The sequence below is a fragment of the Lithohypha guttulata genome, assembly GCF_036872675.1.
Source record: "Lithohypha guttulata strain CCFEE 5908 chromosome Unknown scaffold_1, whole genome shotgun sequence".
Classification (NCBI taxonomy): Eukaryota; Fungi; Ascomycota; class Eurotiomycetes; order Chaetothyriales; family Trichomeriaceae; genus Lithohypha; species Lithohypha guttulata.
In genome coordinates, this window is record NW_027042750.1 from 4,874,176 (window position 1) to 4,900,657 (window position 26,482).

A 26,482-nucleotide genomic window follows, 5' to 3' on the forward strand; every position below is an offset into this window, starting at 1 on the left:
GTACAAGGACAACACCCCGCGATGATGACCTGGTTTTCCTACCAGAGCACGTATTGACTCTGTCTCGTCACAGGTCTATCGGGCAATTGTGACCATACATTACCCTTCATCCTCTTCCTAATGGCCTTTGTCTCCTTCTCCATCTGCTCTCTCGTCCTCGTCTTTTCTTCCTTGAGCAAGACACTGATGCCAGTATGCGGTGGTCTCAAAACATCCATTCTTCCTCTTGCTCGTGGGCTGGCCACCATACCGTATTTACCACGATTGATCCAGGATTGTGCGACGTAGATGTCGGTTGGCGATGGTTGAAGAGAACTCTTTAGGGTTCTTAGTGGAGTTTGTGTTGCAAGGGGTTGTGTGTTGGATGGGTTGGAGATTTCATGTGCTTTTCCTGTGCTAGTGCTAGGTTCCGATTGAGTGGCATCCTGAACCTGGCGGGCATCCATGCTGGTGTAGAGTGCTGCGTACTTGGAGTCATCTAATGGTGTCCGTGTACCTTTCCCTTCTCGTTCCGCGATAGCCGTGCTAATCAAATCTGCCATATTGGCACCTTTGAACTCGACCTTGGCAACTTCGGAACTCATTTGTGTATTAGTGTCAGCTAGACCCATACCCTTGACAACGATGGCTTCATTGCGGGCTTGGACCAGATGAGCGAGAACCTCCTTGGCAGCTTTCTTCTTGCTAAAGCGCATTTGCAGGATAGCCTCATCGATGCTCTTTCCTGCTATTTGACGAGCGAGGGGAGCAAGTTTTTTCATCGAGGTTTTAAAGAAGCGAGATCTAGAGGTGTGAGTTCGCTCAGTTCTTGCTATGCGCATCTCTCGAGTGAGCCTTCCACGATGTCGGAGGTTGCGCATGACCATTTTCCGCATCCAGCGGGCTCGAGCATTGGGATTGGGATTCAGGCGTGCTTCCATATTGATAGGACTTCGCTTGGTCAGCTCTTTATACTCGGTCGTGATGTTGTCAGGATCTAGTCTTTGCTGTTTAGGATCAGGCGAATCATCGTCGGCAAACACGCTGTCTCTTGCCAAACCTCCCAGTCGCATACCTGAAGCCGTCTTTTTCTGCTGAGCAGCTAACTCTGCTCGTGCCCTCCTCGTGGCGGCAGCAGCTCGTTCAGCTGGGGTCATCTTGAGAGCAGCAATCGGCTGTGGACGTGATAAACTATCGGGTGTTTGAGATTTGGCATTCTGAACTGCAGTCCTCTGTTGCTGTGCGTTTGCGGTGGCTCCTACATCGGCTCTTTTCGTGGTCTGGGGAGGGGCAGAGTGAGATGGGTTTGGTGTAGCATTGTTGGAGCCTCCATCTGCTCGATGGGTAGCTGTCGTACTTAGTCCACGAGCCGCAATATACAGGGCACAGAAAGTTGAGCAGAGATCTGCTGGTATAGCCGCTGGACGTCGCGAACGAGCTGTGGACAATTAGTCGAGACTCTCTGGACAGATTTTAATAGACTCACCTAAGCTCGAGATAGACATTCCAGTAAAATGTTGATCGCTGAAGGATGGTACAGGTAAACGCTGCTGCTGAATTGTCTGCTCGCGACTGACAGCCTTGGATCGACCGCTCACGAGGCCAGGCTTAGGAGGCTACGTCTCAGTCCAGTTTAGTGGCCCTGATACCTGGAAACAGAGCTAAGGTTACCCTGAAACCTGGTGCCGCACGGCTATGCAGAAGGACATCATTGGAGACAACCATCAGCCACCAGCCATCAGGATCGGTGCCTCACTTTTCCGAAGCCTAGAACGCCCTAAAGAAATACTGTTACAGTAATAATTTGCCAGAAGCCTTGACGATTATCTGTCCATTGAACATCATTCCTCTCACTGCATATACGGCTTTGATTTCCGAACCGCAGCTGCGACCCTGTTCGGCAACCCTGTTCGGCAACCCTGTACGAGAGACCTTGAACTCCAACGTCTCCAGTGTTAGTGAAAATGCATGGGACGAAAGGTTGTCCACGGCGAGAGTGAAACGACCAGCAGAGGCAGAGATAGAGATGGATTTGAAGTCGATACTGTCCCCATCGGCTGAAGAGAAGCCTAAGCTGCGGAAGCAGTCCTCATCGACCTCCCAACCCACCACGCCCGCAGTCGCACCTGCTGCTCCTCATCGTCACCCGCAGGCTCATTCACATTCGCGCTCTCCCACCTCCACGCCTTCCCAACCCACACAACCGCCCGCACCGCATAAGTTCCTCGAGAGGGCGCAATCTGGTCCCTCGCTACCCTCCAACCGCGCAAAACATGGTGCTGGAGCCTCACCACTGTCGCAAGCACCTCTGACCTCACTGCCCACCCATGTCTTGAGTCCACACTCGCACTCGTCCTCCTCCCCACTGATTTCTCCGGTGCCCGCTACACCAGGGACACCTCATGCCGCGCAACGCTCACACTCGACCCAGTCAATGGACACATTGGCCGATCTAGCTTCCATGCAATCACATCAACCTTCACGACCAGCTGCGACGCCTTTACAACACTCCTCCTACGAGAGTGTGAGATCACACGATTCTTCGAGCCGCATGACCCTAGCTCAAACCTCTCTCACATCCAATCCGAGAGCTTCGTTCGACATCAATATGCTGGACACTGCACATCATGCGAAACGGACTGATTTCAGCACCACAAGCCTCCCAGCAGACAAGAAAGAGAGACTCGCTGAGCTAAGCAGCCTTCTGGCAGAAACCCCGTCCGCCTACGAGTCGCATGTTGAGCTGATCACTATCTTACACCATGCTTTCATGGACCACATCTTTCCCACCTCTTCCGATGGCGCCATCCTGCCCAAGCAAGACCCTGCTTCCTTCGAGCTGTTGGCCGAGCTTAGGGATGCTCGCTCGAGCATGGAGAAGTTATTCGCTGTAGGAGAAACCATATGGCTGGAATGGTTGCAGGACGAAAGCATGCTTGCTCGCACCACTGAGGAGCGTATCGACGTCATCGAAAAGTGCAGAAAAGCTGTGGCTGATGAGGTCGGCAGCAGCAGATTATGGGCAACATACGGCGATTGGGTTCTGGAGTGTTATCGATGGGCTAGTGAGGGTACAGGTTCTGACAGCATTGATGAAGACAGGCTCGTTGGCAAGGAGGTTTTCACTTTCGCTATGGTTCTCGAAACCTGGCAGGAAGGTGTCGATAGCACAAAGCTCGACCTCGCCACCAGCCATCTCGTCTGGAACAAATACATCAATCTGCGTATAGCTGAGTTCAAGAACGACATCTCCAAGGAGCAAGCTACATTGATCCTGGGTTTGTTTGAGCAACGCTTGCGACAGCCACACGTGGCCTCCGATCTAACCAAGCAGGTCTTGTCTACTTTCATGAACAACCATTTCTCCCAGGATCAATACTTCGAAATCATGGAGGACACCGCTCGTATAATGAAAGATGCTCTCAAGGCCCTAGAAGAGCGTTCTTTCTACGAAGCCAAAATTGAACAGGCTCAAAACGGTGACGACCGGACGGCTGAATATGAAGCCTTTACCACGTATATCGAGTGGGAGAAGACTCCAGCCAAGCGCAAGAGACTCGACTTTGAAATCTGTAATGCTCTTTACCAACGAGCCGAATTAAGATTCCCTGCCGACTCGAATTTATGGGATGACCATGTAGCCTTTGTACTTGAGAATGCTAGGCCTTCGCTCAACCTTCTAGAGCGTGCTTGCAGGCATTGTCCCTGGTCAGGCAGTCTATGGTCTCAGTCTCTACTGTCTTCGGATCGCCAAGGTCAATCTTACGAGGCGACTGAAAGTATCAAACACAAAGCCACCAGTACAGGCGTCTTAGAAGCTGCTGGTATAGCTGAAGTTCTAAAGGTACATGCCGCATGGTGCAGCTACTTGAGACGTCGCGCATTCAAGCCTGACCATGACGAGGATGACCAGGATATCGCCGAGATTGGTATCAAAGCCTCTATGGAAAATATAGGCAGTCTGGGCGTCAAAATTGGTCTTGGCGATCGGCCTGATCCATCGTTTCGTTTACAGCGCATCTACATCAATTACCTTAGCGAATGCGGTAAATGGGATAACGCGAGGCGCGAGTTCGATGACGCTGTAAGAGATTATGGCAGATCATGGCAGTTCTGGCTACGTTTCTATTACTGGGAGATGAAGCGCTGGCGGAGATTTGCTTCCAAGGCTGAAGATGGTGAGGCACTCGCTAATGCTTCTGCACCACATTTTGCTACAGCTGTGCTCAAGCAGGCTCTTGACCAAGAAGGACTGGATTATCCTGAACCGATAATGGAAGCCTTCGTGAATCATTGCGAGGACTATGAGGATGCTGATGAATTGCAAGCTTGTCTTTTGAAGGTACGCCGCATCGAAAAAGTTCTGGCAGCAAGGAGACAAATTGAAGCTATACAAACTGCGCAAGCAGCCGCTGCCCAACAAGCACAAGCCACTGAAGATGTTGATCAAGAGTCGCGACCTCCGTTAACGAAGCGAAAACGAGACCTTTTTGATAGCGAGGAGACATTGTATGAAGGTTTCAAGAAGAGCAAAACCGAGGAAGATGCGATCGAAACAGTAGAACAGACCCAGCCAGAAAACCCCAAGCGTGATCGTGAGCATGCTACTATTCTTGTCGAAAATCTACCTGAGAAGGTAGGTGAAGCCAGGATCCGACAATATTTCAGCACTTGCGGTACTGTCAAGGCCCTCAAAATGCTGGAGAATGGTACCAGGGCGACCGTTGAATTTGACGACGATCAAGCAGCTCGGTACGCGTTGTCACGTGATGGCCAGGAGTTTAACGGCTCGATTTTAGCAGTTGTACTTGACACTGGCTCTACCGTCTTCGTCACAAACTATACTCCTGAAACCGGAGAGACTGAGATACGCGATCTTCTAAGTCCCTACGGAGAAATTATCAATGTCCGACTTCCATCATTACAAGGCAACAAGAAACGAAGATTCTGCTACGTTCAATTCAAGCTGCCAGCTGAAGCACAAAACGCGGTTAACAACCTAGATGGCAGAGAAATCAAAGGACTGCCACTGACTTGCAAGGTCTCCAACCCCGCAATCAAAAAAGAAAGGCTGGAAATCAAGGTTAATGATGGCCGCACTATATTCATTGGAGGGCTTAATTTCAAACTCAAAGAAAGTGAAGTCGAGACAGAGTTCGCGAAATACGGTAAGATCGAGCTTGTTCGTATGCCTCTACATGAGACTATGAAGAGCAGGAACAAAGGTATTGCTTTTATCACATACTCCACACGCGAAGAAGCACAAGCCGCTTTGGAGATGAATGAGACGGAATTGAAAGGCCGTCCTCTGAAAGTTGAGATCGCAACAGACAATCAGGCAAAATCGACAAGACGTGGCTCTTCTGCCTTGCCAAACACAAACCTCAATGGTAGCAGGACGATTCGCCGATCTACGTCACCCGCTTCCGTGTCTGCAGCAGCTTCAACAGAACCGAGATCTGAACGTACCATTTTCCTCGCCTCAGTTCCAGATACAATCAGCGAAGCTCGTCTTCGAAGTATAGCATCTAAGCACGGAGAAGTTGTCAAAGTCATACTCAAGACAAACCATCAAGGTGCACTCATCGAGTACAACACCATAGCTCAAGCCGGCGAAGCAAGTCTCGGATTCGACGGCTACGAGATTGCGCCCGGCCGCAACATCCGAGTCGTCAGCGAACAAGAGATGAAAACACACGGCCCGGAGAAGAAAGTTGAGACTTTTGCAAAGACGAATGCTAAACCAAAGACAACGACAAACGTAATCCCAATGTCTGCGAGCAGCGGGTTTGTGAAGAGGCCAGCACAAGCAGGGACTAGGCCCAAGAAAGGAGGAAACCTTGGTCAGAGAAACGTGATTGTACAAGCGAGATCGCAAGAGACGAATGGTCATGCTTCTGGAGCGGATACATCGAGCGAGAATATAAAGAAATCTAATGCTGATTTTAGAGCTCTGGTCACGAGGAACAGCAGTACCAAAGCGAGCGAGGAAGAGACAAGCAAGATGCAGGAATAGCAATTGAGCAAGCGAGAGAATATATGTCTGAAATATGGCGATGGTTGAAGATGTTTACTGAGACTTTAAAGATACCCAATACACTTGAATTTGTTCAACCTATCGTTTCAGTATATACGTAGTTCTACATGCTGGTTCTTCATGTTTACAATATGCCAAGCCATCACTCAACATACATATGGGAAACATAACTCAGTCCTCATCGTCCACTCACTTTCTCAAATCCATCTCCTTTTATTCCCGCATCATGGCCCTTCCTCCACCTCTCAAGCGTCATAGCCGCAATCACCGCCGCACCCACACCACTCCCATCCTCCGCACTCGTAATCACAATCGGTGCGCCGGTCTCATCAACAGCCTTGTTGATGTCCTCCCCACTCCAGTCCAGTATCTCTCCCAACGCCTGGCCCCACCGTTTCTTGAACCGCGGGTGTTTGTTCGCCACGCTACCGTCTGCCGCGACGTGCCCAGTCGTAGTTTTTGTCATACGAGATATCGCAGCGACTCCACAGGCGCAGAGTCGTGCGCCGCGGATGGCGATGAGGTGCGCGAGGAGACGGCTGAAGTTTAGTTCTGGCTCGGTGAAGGTGAGGTTGAAGTCTGATTTGAAGGTCTCGGAGGATTGGGTTAAGCTATCTGTAGAATCGTCTTCGAGGCTGGAGAGGAAGGCGGTGTCGATGCTGTATGGTTCTTTGAGTTTGGTGATGTCTTGGTCTTTGAGGAAGAGGTTACGATCGTGCATGTCGAGGATGATGAGGCGGAAGATCTCGCCGAGGTAGAGGCCTGCTGAGAGTTTTTCGAAGGCTTGTTCTCCGGGTCGTGGAGAGTCTGCGTCGATGTTTTCGTCGTATCTTGTTATGGGCAGGACTTTTCGGGCGTTGTCGAAGGCTCCGTACTCGCAGTTGATGGCCATTGGGGTATCGGGACTCAGGTTTTGGATCTGTTCTTTGCCTTTTAGTTTTGGGATGTTGCTGATTTTGTCCATGTAGGCTGCGTTGCATCCGGTGCCGAAGATGGCTCCTACTATCGTGTCGGGGTCGTTGTAGGCGGATGCTATCATTGCGCCGGTTGTGTCGTTGATTACTGCCACGATCTCTATGGATAAGTTGAGATCAGATATGGCGGATCGTAGCTGAGATGCGACGTCGTTGCCTTCGACGTTCTCGATATCAAAGCCTTTGGTCCAGGTTTGGAGCACGCCTTGATCAATGTAGTCTTGGATAGCTGGGTAGGAAAATGTAAAGCCTAGAGGAAGTGGTTCATTGGGCGTCGCAGTAAGGTTCTCTTTCTCAATGAACTTCTGCAAAGATTGGGCAATGAATGACCATAGATCCGATGCATTGCCTGTTTTAAGTTCACCAGGCATTGTGTACGAGTCTTGCTTCACGACTATGTCGTGTTCCTTGTCTTTTGTCTTGCCATTCAGCGTAATCCAGCAGACACGAAGATTCGTGCCGCCGAGATCGACTGTGAGAAAAGATCCTTTTTCTTCACCTGTGGGAAAGCCGAGTACCCACGTAACGAACATGGCCTAATCACGTCAGCCATCGTGTATCGTTGACAATGATCAGAGAACCTCACAATATTCTTGCCGTTTTCTTTGAGACCTATTAAGATGATGGTCAGCTCCTGTATGTCCTCAATCGTATATTAACGTGACAGTGGCACACATATCCTAGCAGGGCTCGTGTTTTTTTCTTTGGTAGGGTGTGCATGCACCGAAGTCATGCGAAGAAGGTCGCTGACTCACCTTCCTCGAGCTCCTCCTGAAAGCGCTTCGTGATTTCCTTCAGCTTCTCAGTGGTTACTGTAAATTGCTTCTCTAGCTTGTCAAGCTCGTCCCTCAATTCCTTCGGCAGTCCTTCTACGCACCTGTATTAGCACTCACAAGAAGTCCTTCAGTATTTGCCAATACCTTTCTGATGCCCGTCGATTGTGTCAATGTTGACGATTCCTTTCTGATTCGCACCTGCCATTTTGAGTTTGAGAGCCGAAAAGATGCTACAATGTCTACGATGGGGCAACGAAAGCAACAAGACACGTCCTACCTGAATCGGCGTTCAACCCTACGTTAGATATACTCGACATTATCCAAACTACCGAGGGCAATGCCCTTGGCTGTCCAGACTTCATAAGTCCTGGAAACTCTTCTTGTCGTTTAATCCTTTTGTGACGTCAAATACATGACTGGAAAAGGTTCCGGTCATGCGAACTGTCTGTCCATCAAAGCGTCAACATGTTGATCAATGCTGAGAGTGTTTTCATGGCCCAGTTGCTTGTCATTTGAGTGAATGACTGAAGTTGCTCAGCTGGGTAGTTAATGATGGAAATACGATGAGACTGCCCGTGAGGAAGTTCTAATAATCAATGACTAATTAATTTCAGGGCGGACTCGTGCCAAGAGCTACTGGTTGACCGGACACCGCGTCATCTTAATACTATGCTATGTGATTGTTTGCGACTGCAAAGATTCCCTAGCTGACCTACTCAAAAGATACTATAAGCACACCCAGCTCTATGCCTCCTCCAAGGCTCAAAGCACCTATGACAAAACTCGTGTCCACACCCTCTACTCGGCCCAACCCCATCTGCATCCTTCCCACACACAATGTGGTCACACCCGCCGATCTTCTGGTATGGCAGGCTACACCTCGGGCACCTCGTTCCTTCCTCCAAGAAAGCTGCAGAGAGCTCTTCTTCACGCTTCAGGCGTGAGTCTTTAGTACGTCGGCGCTGTGCTGCTATTGAAGGACAAGGCTGGTTTCTGTGCTTGTAGTAGAGGTCTTTACATTCCGTGCAGGTTTCGTGTCCGCACAGCTCGCAGATGATTGTGGTTGGGATCTTGTCGTCCGGTTCGGACCAGAAAGCTCCTGGACAGCTAGGAGTTGCACACTGAAGTGTTGATGTATCTTCGCGAAGATACTGCGCGTCGAGAGCGGATGTGTACATGGCAAATAGGGCTGTGGGAGTGTGCTTTTGTAGTGTACTTGTGGTAAGTTCTATGTTGCAGTTTGGAGCCCAACAAGTTATTCGGGTGGAAGGGAAGCGATATTTGGTTTTTGGGTCATCGGAAGGAAACATTCGAGATTCGAGGTAGTGCTGAAGACAGTCAGTGCAAATTATCTCATCTTGCCAGTTGTGATATGATTGGCAAGAAGAGGTGAGATGGGCGTATATCTCATTTGGTGTTTCCGGCTTGTCACCACAGACAGAGCATTCCTTGTGTTGAAAGGCACGTCGGCGTCGCTGCAAGTCACGTGCCCGTTGAACAGATGGAGGATGACCGATGGTCGGGCGTAAGCCACGCGGGGACCTGTCTCGTCTTGTCTGCCTCTCAAAGCTTTGCGATCGCGTATGTTGTGCCCAGTCTTCTACGGGAGAGGTGCTGGACTCTTGGCGCGGTCCGAACGCTCGATTACGTCCTCTCCGGCCTCGCTCCGTCGTGTCCGCGCGCACAAGTTCAGGATGTAACCTGGGACGATGTCGCTGACGAATGGACGAGCTCCTGGACATCGAAGCATCCCTAGCCCGTTGTTGTGCTTTGTGGTGTGCATAGAACAGAATGGCGCAGCGTGCTGCAAGAACCACCATTTCCATACGTGCGTCGCCATGTCTGTGATGTGTGTACTTCCCACTACCACCATGTTGACAACTTCTGGTGCGAGTAGCCATTAGGCTGAAGCGTGGATCAGGCTGATGAGGTTGTCAAATTGGGTTATCGACTCTGATCGAAACTGCGTGGTGTGGTAAGAGAAGTCCGGGTTCTTCCAGCTGCAGTGTTTAGAAGATAATGTTAGCGAAATTGTGGTGACCACGATTTAGTGATCCGGCATCGAGATCACAAAGTCACTGCGTGGGTGGTGAGGAGAACGTGTCAGCTGACTGGCGCCCTGCATTATAAGGCAACATATTCGCTTGAATCAACTAAAAAGGCAACAAAAAGTCCAGGCTTGATTCGTAAATGATCTGGTTCTCGGAAATGAGTCATGCTGTGGACATGAATATGTTTCTTAGACTAGAAAATCATCATCGCCCTTCTCACGCCAGAAGAGGACGAACACAGAGCAACTGGTATAAAGACGACGAAATCAACAATAGTGTCTATCGTCGTCCGCTGTACGGAACGTGACTATCGTCAAAGGGACGTGCCTTGGCCCATCAGTGCTGCTTCACAGTGTTGGTGGTTAGCTGGTGCTGTAGAGTACTTTCACTTCGCCTGTCTCCTGCTTCTCCCAGTCAAAATGAGTATAGACGAATGCCAAGCTTCGCCTGCGCGATCGGCGGCAGTCCTGCACCTGAATTCGTTCTCGAAGTTCTGGGCTTGCGCCCGGTGCTGCAAGTGCTTACTGTCAAGAATGTACCCTCTGCATTTCGGCCAGCACTAGCATAGAATAATCCGTACTGAGGCAGCATTATTGAGGCTGGACTGGTGGGTTGTCGTGTTGGACCATACCGTGGTGTGAGTTCTTGTTGTAAGTATCCGTTAAGGATGGTAGAATGTCTTAGTGGTCTCATTTCCTTGCTGCCTCACGCTCCACCTCGTACATGAAGTCGAAGTAGGCCTTGTCGAAGGCATGCATTCTTACATAGCCGTCTTCACCACCACTAGCATAGCCAGTACCTTGTGGGTGGACAGCAATTGTGTTCAACGGACCAAAGTGACCTCTTACTCTTCCGATCTCGTCCTCGAAGATCTTGTGGTAGAAGCGTGCTTCAAATTTACCTTGTCTTGCGCTTGTGGTGGTGACATCCATAGCTGCTTGGCCTCCACCTAGGATCACGAAGTCTTTCTTGGGTGTAATTGCTGCCGTGTTTAGAGGGGTGTCTGCGACGTAGGTCTTGAGGATCTCGAGGTCTCGTGCACTGACGATCTTGGCTGACTTGTCCTTGCCAGCCGTGATGAAGTAGGTTCGGTCGCTGGAGAACTGGATATCGTTGATCTGAGTATCGTATTCGTGTACTTCTGCGTTCTTAACAAGGTCGCCAGACTGCAAGAGCAATTAGTATCAAACGAAACGTGGAGAAGAGTTGCTACAAGGTTGATTTGACGTACCTTTGAATCGTACTGCGAGACGCTGCCGTCTTCGTGAGCAGCAATGATGTACTTGTCCAGGTAAGACCAGCCAGCGACGGTAGCCTTGCTGTCCTCACAAGTGATCTTCAGATCCTGCTCGTCGGTCTGTTGTGTCAAATCGTCGTAATTGATCGAGTAGACGACAATTGTTCCCAGGTAGCCCATTCGCTTTTCTGTTACAGCAAGTAGCCGACTTCCGTCCTCGCTGAACTTGACCCGCTTAATCGCAGTTGGGTTCTCCCATGTCTTCACACATTGACCACTCCGTATGTCCCACAGCTTGATCGTGTTGTCGGCGGCTCCTGTGGCCAATAACTGCGTTCTAGGAGAGACATCAACAGTCCATACGGCGCCCTGGTGGCCTGTATATGTGCCTAAGCGTTCTCCATTGCTGGTGTACCAAGCGCAAACTACTTTGTCCTTGGCCACCGAGAAAAGCAGGTCGCCTTCGTGGTTGTAAGCGATTTGATTCAGTGACCGTTCGTGGCCTTGGAGTAAGATCGGACGCATGTTCTCGGATTCGTCTCTTGGTCGGTGTTCGGGTTTAGATGTGCAACGACAATGGTTGATCTCAAGAATTGAGAGATGTCAAAGCCGGCACACAAGGCAGTGACTCAGGTCTGCGTAGTACCCGCAGTACCACCAAACAATTTCTCAGTGCGGGCGGACGCTAGCGGTGCTCACACGTGGATGCCAAGGGGTGTTGATGCCTGCAGGCCTGACTTAGATGGTTATTGAGCTTGTATGTTGCTGTTTAATTAGCCAGCCAACGAACTGCTTGATTAGTAGATAACGCAGAGGAGGAGTGCACACATCATGGTTTCTAGCGCCAAGGTTAGTTTCAAGAGCTACGTGGCTGCACAGCGACAAGGAGACCGAAGCAAGTATCACAGTAAACGGGGACGGCCAGCAAAATAACACAGAGATGTCTTCATTCGCACTCTGCGTCACCAACCATTGGAAGACATCCATCCTCTTTACTACACCTGGTACCGTCGATTGACATAGAAAGTGCTGACCTTTGTACCATGCCTACTTGAAAGGAGTCAATTGGTTTTGACCAGATTCTGGTTCGCGACCCTCAACCGGTGCAGATCTCCACCAATGACAGGGCTCACTCACTGTTTGGCTGCCTGAGGCATATAGTCTTTCCCCACCAACAGACTGTATTTTGGCAGATGACGTTCGCGATGAGAGCATCAATGGACAATTCAGGTTATTATGGAAGAGCACCAGTTCTCCGACCTTACTGGCAGTATAAATACATATTGATCATTGCCGATCTTTCAAACTTTGCAGTAATCTGTGAGAACTTACTGACTGCAATCTCCAACCGCAACGATGAATAAGCTCAAGTCTTTGTTCAAGCACGACAAGGAGGATACTCACTCTAGCACCAATGCGTCGTCTGCTAGTACTGGAATTGCAAGTTCCCACGACAATCAAAGAGTTGCATCAAGCAACCAGCCAGCCTCTTACGACAACCAGGCAGCTTCACATGGCAGTTATTCAACTCCTTCTAGCCAGCAGCCAATCTCTTCTAGCAACCAACCAGGTTACTCTGGTGGTCAACAGGGTTATGCAGGCGGCCAACAAGGTTATTCTGGTGGTCAGCAGCTACCAACCGACAGTTCCTTCCCGGACAACAATGCACCATCGACTGGAGCAGAGTATGCCGACAATGCACAAGGTGTTGTCATGCACACTACCCTCGGCGATATCACTATTGCTTTGTTCTCACAGCAAACTCCAAAAGTATGATATCAGTCTGCGACTGCCTTTGCTCAATTAAATCTCTGTACTAACGCACAATCTATAGACATGCAAGAACTTCGCAACCTTAGCAGCAACAGGCAAATACGATGGTGTCATCTTCCACCGTATTATCCCAGGCTTTATGATTCAAGGAGGTGATCCAGACGGCACCGGCCGTGGTGGTCGTTCTATTTTTGGCGGCAAATTCGAGGACGAGTTCGTGTCTGAGCTCAGACACACTGGCAAGGGCATTCTCAGCATGGCAAACTCGGGACCAAATACTAATGGCTCACAATTCTTCATCTGCTTGGCAGCAACTCCACATCTTGACGGCAAGCATACTGTCTTCGGACAAGTAGCTGATGGCCTTGATGTTGTTGATGCTCTTGGCGCTGTCCGAACTGGTGCACAGGACCGACCAGTACAGGAGGTCAAGATCTTGAGGTGTGATGTCTTCTAAGGGGAATTAGCAATATACGTATGGCCAAATAAGCCGAAAAGTCACTCTTACTATATCGACGACTTTTACAGCATTGTCCTTTTCTTCCCATATGGCTGCTACAGTCGCGTTTCTCACAATTGGCAAGCTTGCGTGTTGTGCACTAATCGTCAAATCTACGACAACACGCCGAGAACAGCGTCGTCTGATGCGACAGAAGATCTTACAGCCCCAAAGTATGTAGTATGGGCTTTTGTCAACAGCTGAGGATTGCTGCGCAGCCTGCATATATATTCTCTGGTCCCTTTTCCGGGTTCTTCCGTCTGGAATAGCTCTAAGCAGTTGTTATTGGCTCTGTCGTTGGTATCTCAGGTCCCACAAAGAGAACGACAACTTGATCTTGCCTCCTTTCAGCAAATACTAGTCGAAAGTTGACCCCACCTTCACTCAGATCGAATGACTGTTGTCACTAATTTCCCTTCTACGTGTGGTCGCTCTTACACCTTTCGCTCTATGTGATGGAAGGCTACAGCGGCACGTCCTGGTCAATGAAAATGTCGGGGCTACCACAACAAACCTGCGGGCGTGTCTCCTATACTTTTACTTACCGGAACGCGAGTGGTCTAGGTGTCACTAATGTAGGGTCGTTTGTCAAGTCAACACCTCGGACGGAGTCACATCTGTGCATTTAATGTTCGTATGTCACTTTCAATCAGGCCTGCGCGTATACAGCCATAATTGGGCACCACTCATGAACAATTGAAACAGATCAACATTCCACTACACAAGAAAATCGAAGTTTCAACTGTTTAAGAAAAGGATCGCAGGCATGAATTCAATCTTCGCAGACACCACAACGACGGACACAACCCCTAATAACCTTGACATGGATGATCTTACAAAGGCACTTGAAGATATCGAGCTTGAACAAGCTTGGGCCGATCGCGAAAATGTCGCCGCCACCATCCCTGACGCGAGAACCTCTACACGTTGTGATGTTTCCGCTGAGTCTGTTGTGATGCCATCAAGCTTGGACGAGCATGCTACTCAAGCCATGACGCAACAGTTCTGGGATCGTAACCGCCGTATGCGAGAGGCACGTGTTCAAGCAGAGTCTGCTGCCTTGATCGAGCAGCTCAGGCACAGCCTTAGCAAAGCAGGGCTAGCCAGCATTAACAGAAGCTGCAGCGTGTCGCCTCAGGATTACAGAGAGGCAGACCAGCACACCATGTCAAAGCCAGCCCTATTGGCAGCTCAAGCACGTGAGACCAGTGGGCCTGCTCGAAGACCAGATTACTACGAACCTCAAAGAGAAGTGTTTCCAGACGTCATGAACCGCACTTCCACCCAGAAATCAGAACAACAGCTCTGCGTCTCTGGCGGAAACAACAATCGGCAAGACTCAAAACATGCTATATTTCACCACTTCAACTTAGGTGCCTACGTGCGCGTCCGGAAGGGGAGGTACAAAGGTTATACCGGCAGAGTCGAAGGAAGAGGTATGTGGTCGGTAGCGATCAATCTAGAAGTCGCTGCCAGAAGTGTCAATGTCGCGAATCAGGACCTCGTTCTCGTTCAGGAGGAGGAGGAGGACAAGGAGAATCAAATGGACGTAGAATGATTGGCGATTGAAGTGGCTGGTGGAGAGTCGAATGAACACAACTAGGGAGGCAAGTTGGCAATGAAAGAGAAGGAACTCCTGCTAAATATGCAAGATTGCTGGACTGGAACGGTACCTTGTACTAAGATTGTTCACGAAAACTTGCGCTTTGATTTACCTCTGTCTTGCCACGTTGAACTGGAGATAGGAGAGTTGTTGCGGTTTCACGTTTCGATGTGCAACATGCTTGGCACTTGGTTAGACTACCAGCAAACATGCTCCTTCTCATTGAATTCGATTTGTGTTTGGGCTTCTTGATTATTTGCTTGCTACCCCCAACGACAGTTGCTCTCATTCTACCTATACTGACCATGTACTCTCTAGACGTTGACCTTTCCTGCTTTTGTTTGTATGTGTGTGCCAATCTGTTTATGTTTTTGTTGACACCTGACCTACCTCTGGGCCAGGCACTGAACTCTTAAGACAAATAGCTAGGTGCCAAACCCTCCGGTGGGCGTCAGTGTCGTGATCGGTCCGCAAGAGTAAAAGTATATATACATACATCTATAGTCCTCGAGTTGCCCTTAGGTATGCGATAACGCTGCTCACCACTTACAGTACAACACGTTGGACAATTCAGGACAAGGAACAAGTGCATGATCCTCAATCACTCTCTCCAGCGCTGAGAGTCAAGACATAGCCATCTGCACGACCTCCGAGCTCGAGATGTGGTGGCCTAGGACAACAGTTTGGTGGGAACTTCACTTTCACAAAAGTGACGAAGCGTGTCACAAGACGCGATAATGTGCTTTTTTTGTTCACGTCAAACGTGATGGTGATATCTTGAAGTCAGTGGCTCGAGGCTGCACCGCATGACACAGATAGCTGATCAAAATGTCTTCAACCCGAGTACTTAGTCAATTTGCAACCAAAATCAGCAGCAGCAGCAGCAGCAGCAGCAACAGCGAGAGCAAACCTAGCGCACCTGACTGATCAAAGCAACTTACCTAAGATGTCCCTTCAAGTCCGTCCTCACTCCAATTCCGACCAACCAGACAGCAGACTCTTGTCGCTCCCTGACGAGCTCGAGGTGCTGATTTTGAAGCAGCTTCTATCAAGGGGAGCACTCGAAGCCATGCCTTCTTCGAACTATGATCTCACAGCCGCAATTCTCTATACATGTCGGGACCTGTACCACAAAGGTACAGAGGTCCTGTACAAAGACAACACTCCAACGATGATCTTGCAACCAGGAAATTGGATGGGTCATCGCAGATGGAAGAACAAAGCCCCAGGCCACTTGCCTTATATTGACCATGACGGAGCGTTCGTGATCCTGGGCGAAGTGTACATACGACCGACATGGTATTCCGAGCACCACAACCAAGTGCCCGCCGCCATACCTCGTCCGAGAACGTGGTCGACGATTTCCAGATTCAGAGCTATTGAGCTATTGATTGCCGGACCCACGGACAACTTCTCTCCTGGAACGATATGGGACTTTGTGTTAATGGCTCGTCAAACACTGCCTAACACGTCGATCAAGATAATGTTCCAGTGTCCTAACCGTTGGGTGGACTTCAACCGCACCATGGAACTGCCGGTGTTCGAAGTGTGTCTCAAAGCCTTCTCACAGCTTAGATGTCAACAGATCGAATTTGCGAACATCCCTAGTGGTGAACCTCAAATCGAGCAGTTAGCCCGATCGGTCGAGAGACTTGTCATGAGTCGTGAGCCGGTGGTTGACTACTACTCCATACTGTTGCAGTACGAGGATGACTTGGATGCTGTCTTTTCTCCAGACTCGACATCCAGGGCATGCACGTACTTGAGAACTATGCAGGACAGGTTGGTCAACTATGAGATAGGTGACTTCCGGCAAGCATTGAGGCTGGGATCGTTATTGGTCGAGCGCTACAAGAGGCGTCAAGCAGGGCGAGTGAGAGCGAGGGCAGTGGATGCCAATCGTATTGCAAGACGGGTCAAAGCGCGTCGGGAAGAGCGGCGAAAGAGGAGACGGAACGCTCTGATCAGCTAAGTGTCTACTACTGTGGGTCAGCCAACCTCAAAGACTATCAGGAAGTGCAGCGATACAGCAGCGTTTTGCTGAGGAACCAAGTGTCAGCGACAGAGCACTTAATATGAAATAGAAAACAATAACAAACCATTTGCTGGAAAGCTGATGACTGGTGCAACACTGCCGAACTCGTACAGTAGACGGGCGCGTGTGGTTTACGTCGAGGTACGGTGATAGAAGGGTCTATTCGTTGTCGTCTGAAAGCCTCAATACAGTACTCCATCAGTGTTGATGCAGAGAGGTTGAGCATAACCCATACTCTCAAAGATGATGAGAATGTGAAAGTACTCAAGCCAGCCGTGACCATGACGTGTTCGTGTCAATCAAGAAAGTAGCACACGAGCTTGCGAACACGGCGCATGAACAGCGGATGTGCAACAGCTCGATCGTCGAGTTTCATGAGGAACCATTCGAGCAGAGGGGGAAGAGGAGAAGATTGAAATGCTCTTCCCCATGTTTGTTCACGGGCCGCACCACTCAGTCGGGCAACTCGTGCCGCGAGAAAGTCTTGATGATCTATGCCAAGACAGTCCGCCTCTCAAGCTGATCTGAATAGTCCGCCTTTCGAACGGGTGACGTGGTACATTCATGAGCTGTGCAGATGGAAGTAAGAGCTCAGCCCCCCAGTCAACCCGAGGGCACAGCCATTCGCATAGTTAATAACATCTAAAGGGTATCCTCATCAAAAGAACAACATTTCCTGAACACCAATCTCTTATACTTTGTACATACGTATTTACCGATCACGATCTCGTTTTCCTTCGCTGAAACATTGTTTGATTGTTGTTTAAAGGTCATACTTCCACCACAACTATGAAGACCATAAGCTCCCCAGTATTCCTTGGCTTGATCGCTCTCGCCTCCAGTCAAGAAATCAGCTCCATTGTCACTGGTGTCGGCACCGCCAACAGCGGCGCCTCTTCTGTCCTCTCGATCCAGACAGTCGCCAGCTCCATCATCTCTTCGGCCAACTCCGCAGCCGCGAGCATCACTTCTTCAGCCGTGCAAGCAGCAAGCTCCGCCAGCTCGGAACTGTCATTGTTGACAGAAGCGACACAGACGGATGCAACGAGTTCGGTCGCCAGCATACAGAGTAGTATCAGCAGTGCATTGAGCAGCGCAACGTCAAGTGCGAGTGCGGTGATCAGCTCAGGAGTTAGCAGTGCCAGCGCCGTCTCGAGCTCGGCAACTGCGTCGACGAATATGGCTTCCACTGCTGCTGGGTCAGGCGCAGCTAGTGCGACGGCAAGTGCTGGTTCTACTGGTGCTGCGGCGGACACCAGGCCAAACTGGATTAAAGCCGGACTGGGAGCGGGTGCAGGAGCTATTGCTTTTGCCATTTTGCTTTAGTCGAGAAGAAACTTCATCAGATACACGCTCGGATAGCTACTGACTTGGACATGTTGGGTGGTGGAATTACTTCACGCCAGAGGACCAGGAAGAGAGAGCGCTTGCGTTGAAGGTTTTGCAGTCAGCTAGAGAGTCAGGAGAGACAGATCCTCTGACCCTGCATCGATGTGGTGGCAGAGAAAGAGACGATTCTGAGTTCGATCGACTGCTGGAACATGCCTACTAGGTCCTCCTTGTTTCGTTGGTCCTGTTAGGCAAGCACGTATACACATGACATGTATGTCGGCTTGATAACAGATTTTAGCGTATCAATTCGACAAGAAGAGAATCGATAACTCAGTGCTTCGAATCACTAAACAAACAATTTTGTTCATAAGGTCGGAATAAGATTCCAGTAGCTCTACACAATTTGGTATGAGCCATCAAATCGTCTGGGTATCACTTAAATATTCGCTGATCGAGATGTGAAGTCGTGAACAAGTGTATCGACGCTCGTGCATATGTTCCTGTCGTTCTGGAAAGAATGAAGAGCATGAATGGGCCTTTTATCAATGACTCTGTTGTGGTCAGCTGATTGTTATCTCAAAGTAATCTCGGAATTGTGTCGGATCTGGCACCGTAGCGGGCCGATAACTTCAAGTGGCTGTTGCAATTTGTTCATCTCGCCGCAGCAAATCCAAAACCTTCACGTCAACCTTGAGATAGAGAGGAGATCAGACGACCATTGAGAGTCTGCCATATACTGACCACCATTCAGAGATCCGAGGTGCACACCATCAGGAGCAATGCCTTTGTTGTGCTCGTCACCAGTGGTGATTGTACGGTCTCTTGGAACTCTCGGTTAACCACATGCCTGAATTTGCACGAGCGGAAGGCCCCACTGCTCGCTATCGTCGCATAATCTGATCACGATGGCAAGCGCGCTTCAGTTTCTTTCTCCGCATGATAGGTAAAATTTGTACTCGAGAATTCCTCTCGAGTATCTTCGACTGTTGACGTTGCCATCTGTTGGCAGGACAAGGTATCTCTTTTCATTGTCTTCTGTGGCTGACTAAGTTCTTTTGCCCAATATGGCTGTGTGAGGACATCGCCGTCAGTACTTTGGCACTACATCGTCTCAACCTTCAGTATATATGAGCTGAATATCACAATTGGAGATCCGACATGTCCTTGGTCCAGCATTTGACGAGTGTGGAAGGTGTGGATCGGGAGCGAGACGAAGACCTTGATGTTGCAAGCCTGATCTTGACCAAAAGCCTTAGCCATAAGATCAGCTACGATCTTCTACCCAGACATACGGCTTTGGAACACGTTCCGGAGGTCCTCGACAGCGCTCCTGCCTACGAAGTATCCACCACCAGAAGGCTTGCACAGGTCTTTGTCGGATGCATCACTTGCATCCTGGCCTCGGGTATCACATTCGGGTATGCAGCATTGAAGTCTGTACTGGTCAATGAAGAAGTGTATAGAGAATTATGCACCCAGCAGGAGCTTAGTAAAGGGGTACCAATATGCTATTTGCAGGACCAAAGGCTCAACCTCACCTTTATCGTTGCTTCCGTAACTACAAATATGGGAGCTCTACTCGTCGGCACTACCCTCGATCGTTTCGGCCCTCGAGTATGTGGTTTAATTAGCAGTGGACTTCTTGTCATCGGTACCCTTTTCATGGCCTTCGCCACCAGTCTGCCCTTTGATGCATTCATTGCCAGCAGTTTCTTTCTTGCGCTTGGCGGTACATTCAGCTTCGTTCCGTCCTTCCATCTATCGAACGCGTTCCCTCGCTACCAGGGTCTGATCTTAGCACTAATAACAGGCTCTTTCGATGCCTCTGCTGCTGTCTTCCTGGGGTTTCGAATCCTGTATGAAGCAACAGAAGGTGTTTTTGGTTTACGTACCTTCTTCCTCATCTACCTCATAGTACCAATTTTCGTTGTCTTGACTCAGCTCTTTCTGATGCCTTCGCGGAGCTATGAGACCAGAACTGAGCTTGAGGCAGAGGAAGAAGTGGCAGCAGATCCGACTACCGATGTTCATGATTCCGATGACGAGATTCAGGACGAAGCCGAGCTTTGGAAGTTACGTGGCAACCGCTCTGTGCGTCGCAGACAGTCCTTGGCTGAAATCAGATCACTTCTCGGTACCCCAGCCGAGCGGGAAGTCCACGAAAAGAAGGAAGAAGAGAAGAAGGAGGCTTCAGGTGTCTGGGGTGCGCTCCACGGCATTCCAGCCTGGAAGCAAATGCAGACACCCTGGTTCATCTTCATCACATTGTTAACCGTTCTACAGATGGCACGATTCAATTTCTTCATCGCCACAATCTTCACCCAATATGACTACATGCTTCAGAGTAAAGCGTTAGCAACACAAGTCAACAACTTCTTCGACATCGCCCTGCCACTCGGCGGTATCATCACCGTACCATTCATCGGCCTGATCCTCGACAATGTCAGCACCGTCGTCGTCCTCGCACTAATCGTTCTCATGAGCACCGTCATCGGCGTCCTAGGCGCCATGCCAACCCTTGGAGCAGCATACACAAACATTTGTCTCTTCGTCGTCTTCAGACCACTCTACTACAGCGCCATGTCCGACTACGCCGCAAAAGTATTCGGCTTCGCCACGTTCGGCACAGTCTACGGCACGATCATCTGCTGCTCAGGGGTAGCTATCTTCTGCCAGTCGGCACTGCAGGCGATCGTGCATTCTCAGTTTCAGGAAGACCCGGGTCCAATGAATCTGTGGCTGGCGGGTATTGGGCTTATCGTGGGGATAAGTCTGGTTATGTATGTGGATATGGCAGGGAGGGTGGTGAGGCAGCAGCATGCAGATGAGGATGAGCGGAGAAGTGTGAGAAGCGTTAGAGTTGCGAGCAGGAGACCAAGCAGGAGTAGTATGCATGTGGCGCCTGATGAAAGGAGGCCACTTTTGACGGGTTCGATGAGAGGGTTATCGACGGTGCAAGAGAGGGCGGAGCTAGAGGAAGAGGTGGTGAGTAGCATATAGCATTGAATGATACTGGAGATCTGGTGTTATATTTTGAAACAGTATTGTATATGTTTGCACACCCACAGTTCTTCCGAAACCGTGGAGTTAATGCTAACTCCGACCAATCTATGCCTTGCTTGCCATCACCTCTTCCATCCATGGATAGATCGAACCATTGGCTGGTGGGTAGCCCATGTGCAGCATCTTCTCGTAAAACCTGGCCTCCTTCGGCCTGCCATAGTTCATGAGCAGCATACTGTCCTCCTAGTAAGGTTAGCGGATATGTATTGATACAGTCGTAGAGGATACTAACAATCGGCATGAGGCCGTCCCACGTACCGTTGACGAGGAGTAACCGGCAGCAAGAAGAATCGAGCAGGCCACTCTTGACCAGGCTGAAGTCATCCTGAGCTTTCTCGAGGAGTTCATCCCAGTCTTTGTATCCATACTTCTTTACATAAGCATGCGATAGAGTAAAAGGATATTCGTGGTAGTCGACACGACTGAGCCACTCCTTGCTGAGGAAGAGGTGTACACCAGCGCCTTGACCGATTGACCCTATCAGGCGATCGTGATGAGTGTGGGCAGCCCTGATTGCGTAGTAGCCTCCAGCTGATAGACCCCAAACAAGGACTCGAGAAGCATCGAATTGAGGTTGATCTGCGATCCAGTCAAGCACGGATGTCCATAGGCGGTCTGGGGACTTGGGATCTCGTCTATCGCTCGGGCAATCGGCCGTGCCAGGAATTTCAACTATTACAGATGCCCAGCCACGCCTGAGAAACTCGTCGGACCTCTGTGCAAAGCTTAGTTCTTGGACACATTCGAGAGGATACTTAAACACTTACACCTGTATTGTCTGGTCTATGCCCATCCAAGCCCGTCATGAGTAGGACAACAGGACACTTCTTGCTAGCACTTGCTGCACTGGGGATTCTAACAAACACAGGTATCTCCTTACCATCGCTGCCCGCTGCAGCAGTATGAGGAACGATGATCTGTTTGAGAGGCGCATCCCATAGACTTGCACCTCTTAAGTATACCTGTACCTGCTCATTGAATATCTGTCTCTTGAAGCCAGTCTCGTCTCCATCCACAGATGGAAACCTGGATATGCGGAACACGCATGCTGCACGTTCATACAGCTCAATAGCTCGTTTCCGATCCGAAGACTGACATGACATTGCCTCGTCCACCAATCTTCGTGCTGTAGGCAGGAAATACTCGGTGTATTTGTCGCTGTAGGCATCGTTCACATCATCCTCGATCAGTTTCTGGAAGATAGGCTCGAAATCTTCATATTTGCCGTGGTGAAACGGATATACGCTTTTCGAACACTTAACTTATTAGATAATGAATCAATCCAGAACGGTATGCTACTTACTGGAAACCGCCATTTCGTCTGCCATAACGCTTGCACCCCACTGAGGTGAGGATAAGTTTCGTGGAACTTCTCGCCTAGTATCCAGTTTGTCATGTCTAGCTTTAGGACGAGCTGTTTAATGTCAGCAAGCTAGAGAAGTGTTTAGTCCAGTCCTCTATCAATATATATGTTTCCAGTGCACAAGATCAGTCTCGTACAGTGCTCGCGTTCACGGCGTACAAACTTCCGGTGGCCGAGTTCACAAGGTTGGTCGTCAGGACGTCAATAATGTCATTTCTCATTCTGCGTCAATATCGTGTAGCTGAACAGCTTTGGGAGCAGCTATGCACGAAGTATAGCAGGGAAGCTCCTTCGCAGAGTTCCGCAGGATACGACACGAGGTGAAAATGAGTCTGGAAGTCGCGACTCGCGTACAATCCCTTCCCCACAACCTCACCGAGCATATTCGAATCACCAATAACGAATACCGACCATATCCTACCAAGGTCTTCTGACAAAGCGATTGGGTGTATTCTACCTATTCGATACAATGATCGTCAAGCTGTTGCTCGTTTTATGCGCTTACAGGTCGTCATTGTAGGTCTCTTCAACAGCTTACTCCCGATCGACGATGTCCTCAACGATACTAAAATTCATCTAGAGTCTTCAGAAGCACCTTCTTGCTCTCAGACCTCATATACTATTGGATTTTGGGGTCCTGAAAACAGTTTTCAGGCCATTCTCATCCAGCTGCAGATGTTCTTTTGACACTAACACCCCCGGACCGTCCGCGGAAATGCCGGGAAAGAGATCGGGTGTAGCTCACGTTTCTATAGAAGTGCTTTTGTGGTCGTTCGTGCCTCCAAGCCTTCCTGGGTAGTCTGCCGACAGCTAGTAACTATGTCAACCTCTCCGTCCTTGAAAGCAGCCAAGATGCCGCGCAAGAGGCAAGATCCAGTGTCTTGCCGGCTCTGCAGAATCAAGAAGCTCAAATGCTCTCGAACGGATCCATGTACGAACTGTGTAGCACGCAGCGCTGTCTGCGAATTCGAGTCGAACCAAACCATAACCATGGCTCGCATCCAGCACGATGTCGAACCCTCGAATGCCGCCATTCTCTCTCGTCTAACACGACTGGAAGAGATGATCCTGCGTATGAACCAGGCCGCTCCTTCCACACCAGATTCGCTATCCATCAGGCACCACGAACATGAGATAGTACCTCCCTTGACCCCTACAGAAGCCTCACACCAGCTAGAATCTCAGCAGTTGACGAATATTGGAACCGAGGGACCGAGACATTTACCTGCCATGTCAACTTCCTATATCTTTGAAACAGTTGCCATGACCGACATCGAGCAATTGGAAAGCACGCTGATTGAACACTCGGACGGCCCTCTGAAACGTAGAAGGAAGATGCTCGTCCCCGTCTATAGCGATGCTCGCTGCCTCTTCGATCAGTACGCCAAGTATATCTGCCATTTTCATCAAATCATCCACCTGCCAACTTTTCTCCGTACAATGGAAAAATTCTACCTCGATATATCACAAGGAAAGGCAGTTAACACCGACCACGCTGCGCTTGTTCTAAGTGTTTTGGCGACTGTATTAGGCTATTCGAAATGGAGCGAACCCGATTCTTCCCCGTTCCAATTCGCTTCCAACAGAGACATTACATTCTTGATTCTCTTCAGATCTGCTCTAGACCTCCTTGAGTATTCGCGAAGGGTCCTTTCAGGCTCGGTGGAGATTGTGCAAACTGCTATTATCATTGTTTTCATCGAGTACAATCTCGAAGGCTTTACGTCGCGCGCACGAGCACTCCTTGCTCAAGCCTTGCTGACCGCTCAAGAACTGTCAATGCACAAAATTGACTGCCCTTCCTCAACAAGACGGCGCGAAAGTTCGACATCAGTGAAGTCGTTGATAGAGACGGAAATGAAGAGAAGAATATGGTGGCACCTTGTAGCAACTGATTGGATGATCAGCCTGGCTGGAGGTCCGCAAGAAGGCATCTATTCGGCTCATCCTCAGCAGATGCGAGTACGTCTGCCTCGCAACATTGACGATGAAGTGCTTGATAGAGGTAACGCCACAGAAGATTTGCCTTTGACCCAGCCAACTGTTATGAACTATCCACTTCACCGCGTCCGTCTTGCAGAGCTCAGCAGGACGGCAATCGACACCCTGCGTTTTGGTCTCGCAGATCCTACCGAACACGATTACGCTCAGATCATGCAGCTTGACCGACGAATTCAAAACTTCATAGAAGACCTACCCATATTTCTCAAGCTCGACGAAGAGAGTGTAAAGAAGAGTCAGAACGTGCTGGACCGATATCCCTTCTTCGCTATGCAAAGGTACATCATCAATCTCGGAGTGTATAGCGTGAGGTGCAAAATTCACCAACCATTCCTCATGAGAAGTAATGCAAGAGAGCAATATTCGCAATCAGAAAACATGTGCATTAGCTCAGCTGTCAAGGTGATAGAAATCAGCAAAGCGATTCGAGCTGATCCTACTCATTACATACCAGTGAAGGTCAAGGTGCGAGGCCTCATGCATCACCTTTTCCTAGCTACGGTCGTCTTGGCCATGGACTTGTGCTTCAATCGTATGTATAGAGAGGAAGATCCCCGAAAACAGGGCGTCTCAGCTGCAATCGAGATGCTCGAGGATGCCAAGGACGAATCAGCCCATGTACATAGATTCCTCGATTCTCTGACCGAAGCGCTCCGAAAGCACCAGGTTCGTTTCAGGGAGGATGCGACAAGTCTTGTAGCCACGCAGTATGAAGGTAATTCTCGTACAGCTACTGGTCCGACCTGGCTTTCAGCTATCAGTGGCCAAGTACCAGCGATAACGGCGGCAGGGGTGTCAAATCCGACTCAGACAACATTGCTTGGTTTCGAAGATGTCTGGCAACAAGATGCTATCTTTGAAGACGGCATGCCAGCTATGCCTGACTGGGATCAATTGTTCTCCGAGCTGGACACCTTTATCGCATGAGCTAGGCGTGACTGGGATTGCGTCGGACAATGACGATTCATTCAGGAACCCATCCAATCTCAGACCTCGCTGAAGATCTTGCATTACAATATCTTAAAAGATATCTGTCTTCTCGAGTATAATGTAGCACTGCAGGAACGACTTGGCGAACTTGTCATTAACAACGAAAGCTAACGAAACATTACAAATCTGCCGCCAGGAAGTATATTCAATTAAGTTCGGCACATCGTAGCTAGTAAGGAATAAGATCAACCAGGATCGACCCGCATCGACCGGGCTATTATCAGACATTGAGGTACCCGACAAGGCGTCAACAGTCCAAACGGTGTCTTGACGTTCCACCAAATCTTCGCTTCGCCGCGTGTGCAGTCATAGCTTGTTATCAGGCACTGAGGGTAGAAACACATGGGTGTTGATACTGTACCCACTCCAGCGGAACTCCGAACTTCGTCGACAAGGTACATTGTCCAGATCTTGAACACAAACCCTTGGCTACAACGAACGTTATGCAGTACGTGACGTGGTTGTTGACGGCGGTGTAGACTTGTTCCGAACCGTAGTGATACAAAAGTGTCAGAATGCGAGACATTTTACCAGCAACGTACAGACATGTATAATCGGCGGACGGCCAAGTGGAGCCGCTACCTCATCTTGGTTGGCTGGCCGGCCAGGGTAATTAGACAAACATGATATACAGCATTCAACAATGGCATGGTTTGCACTTCAACGACTTATAATTTGTATGTTAACGTAAATGGGATGAACCAATTGCAGACTTCCGAGTCCAATAATTGAGCTCGAGGCTGGACAATAGCCATGCTAAATTTAAAGC

At 49.6% G+C, this 26,482-nt stretch overlaps 11 protein-coding genes across 11 annotated transcripts; 6 read left to right on the forward strand and 5 right to left on the reverse strand.

Annotated features, from left to right (window-relative positions):
- Positions 1-38: 38 nt before the first annotated feature.
- mrpl22 (39S ribosomal protein L22, mitochondrial) lies at positions 39-1,484 on the reverse strand (the record flags this gene model as incomplete). Its single annotated transcript, XM_064896167.1, has 2 exons — positions 39-1,417; positions 1,466-1,484. 2 exons carry the CDS (start codon positions 1,482-1,484, stop codon positions 39-41), a joined length of 1,398 nt encoding a protein of 465 aa, XP_064758854.1.
- A 521-nt stretch (positions 1,485-2,005) lies between these two features.
- PRP24 (Splicing factor) lies at positions 2,006-5,995 on the forward strand (the record flags this gene model as incomplete). The annotated part of the gene is made up of 1 exon (XM_064896168.1): positions 2,006-5,995. One exon carries the CDS (start codon positions 2,006-2,008, stop codon positions 5,993-5,995), a length of 3,990 nt encoding a protein of 1,329 aa, XP_064758855.1.
- A 199-nt stretch (positions 5,996-6,194) lies between these two features.
- Positions 6,195-7,971, reverse strand: LTR64_001791 (uncharacterized protein; the record flags this gene model as incomplete). The annotated part of the gene is made up of 4 exons (XM_064896169.1): positions 6,195-7,526; positions 7,577-7,602; positions 7,746-7,859; positions 7,911-7,971. The coding sequence occupies 4 exons, from the start codon at positions 7,969-7,971 to the stop codon at positions 6,195-6,197; spliced, it is 1,533 nt and encodes a 510-aa protein (XP_064758856.1).
- A 2,535-nt stretch (positions 7,972-10,506) lies between these two features.
- TIF34 (translation initiation factor eIF3 subunit) lies at positions 10,507-11,579 on the reverse strand (the record flags this gene model as incomplete). The annotated part of the gene is made up of 2 exons (XM_064896170.1): positions 10,507-10,983; positions 11,049-11,579. 2 exons carry the CDS (start codon positions 11,577-11,579, stop codon positions 10,507-10,509), a joined length of 1,008 nt encoding a protein of 335 aa, XP_064758857.1.
- An 831-nt stretch (positions 11,580-12,410) lies between these two features.
- Positions 12,411-13,284, forward strand: LTR64_001793 (uncharacterized protein; the record flags this gene model as incomplete). The annotated part of the gene is made up of 2 exons (XM_064896171.1): positions 12,411-12,824; positions 12,889-13,284. 2 exons carry the CDS (start codon positions 12,411-12,413, stop codon positions 13,282-13,284), a joined length of 810 nt encoding a protein of 269 aa, XP_064758858.1.
- Positions 13,285-14,092: 808 nt separating this feature from the next.
- LTR64_001794 (uncharacterized protein) lies at positions 14,093-14,884 on the forward strand (the record flags this gene model as incomplete). The annotated part of the gene is made up of 1 exon (XM_064896172.1): positions 14,093-14,884. One exon carries the CDS (start codon positions 14,093-14,095, stop codon positions 14,882-14,884), a length of 792 nt encoding a protein of 263 aa, XP_064758859.1.
- A 991-nt stretch (positions 14,885-15,875) lies between these two features.
- Positions 15,876-16,901, forward strand: LTR64_001795 (uncharacterized protein; the record flags this gene model as incomplete). The annotated part of the gene is made up of 1 exon (XM_064896173.1): positions 15,876-16,901. One exon carries the CDS (start codon positions 15,876-15,878, stop codon positions 16,899-16,901), a length of 1,026 nt encoding a protein of 341 aa, XP_064758860.1.
- Positions 16,902-17,806: 905 nt separating this feature from the next.
- Positions 17,807-18,280, reverse strand: LTR64_001796 (uncharacterized protein; the record flags this gene model as incomplete). The annotated part of the gene is made up of 1 exon (XM_064896174.1): positions 17,807-18,280. The coding sequence occupies one exon, from the start codon at positions 18,278-18,280 to the stop codon at positions 17,807-17,809; it is 474 nt and encodes a 157-aa protein (XP_064758861.1).
- A 1,174-nt stretch (positions 18,281-19,454) lies between these two features.
- On the forward strand, positions 19,455-21,296 carry LTR64_001797 (uncharacterized protein; the record flags this gene model as incomplete). The annotated part of the gene is made up of 1 exon (XM_064896175.1): positions 19,455-21,296. The coding sequence occupies one exon, from the start codon at positions 19,455-19,457 to the stop codon at positions 21,294-21,296; it is 1,842 nt and encodes a 613-aa protein (XP_064758862.1).
- Positions 21,297-21,404: 108 nt separating this feature from the next.
- LTR64_001798 (uncharacterized protein) lies at positions 21,405-22,687 on the reverse strand (the record flags this gene model as incomplete). Its single annotated transcript, XM_064896176.1, has 4 exons — positions 21,405-21,542; positions 21,592-22,074; positions 22,127-22,620; positions 22,663-22,687. 4 exons carry the CDS (start codon positions 22,685-22,687, stop codon positions 21,405-21,407), a joined length of 1,140 nt encoding a protein of 379 aa, XP_064758863.1.
- A 1,025-nt stretch (positions 22,688-23,712) lies between these two features.
- Positions 23,713-25,650, forward strand: LTR64_001799 (uncharacterized protein; the record flags this gene model as incomplete). Its single annotated transcript, XM_064896177.1, is given in 2 exon segments — positions 23,713-25,438; positions 25,454-25,650. 2 exon segments carry the CDS (start codon positions 23,713-23,715, stop codon positions 25,648-25,650), a joined length of 1,923 nt encoding a protein of 640 aa, XP_064758864.1.
- Between the last annotated feature and the right edge of the window lie 832 nt (positions 25,651-26,482).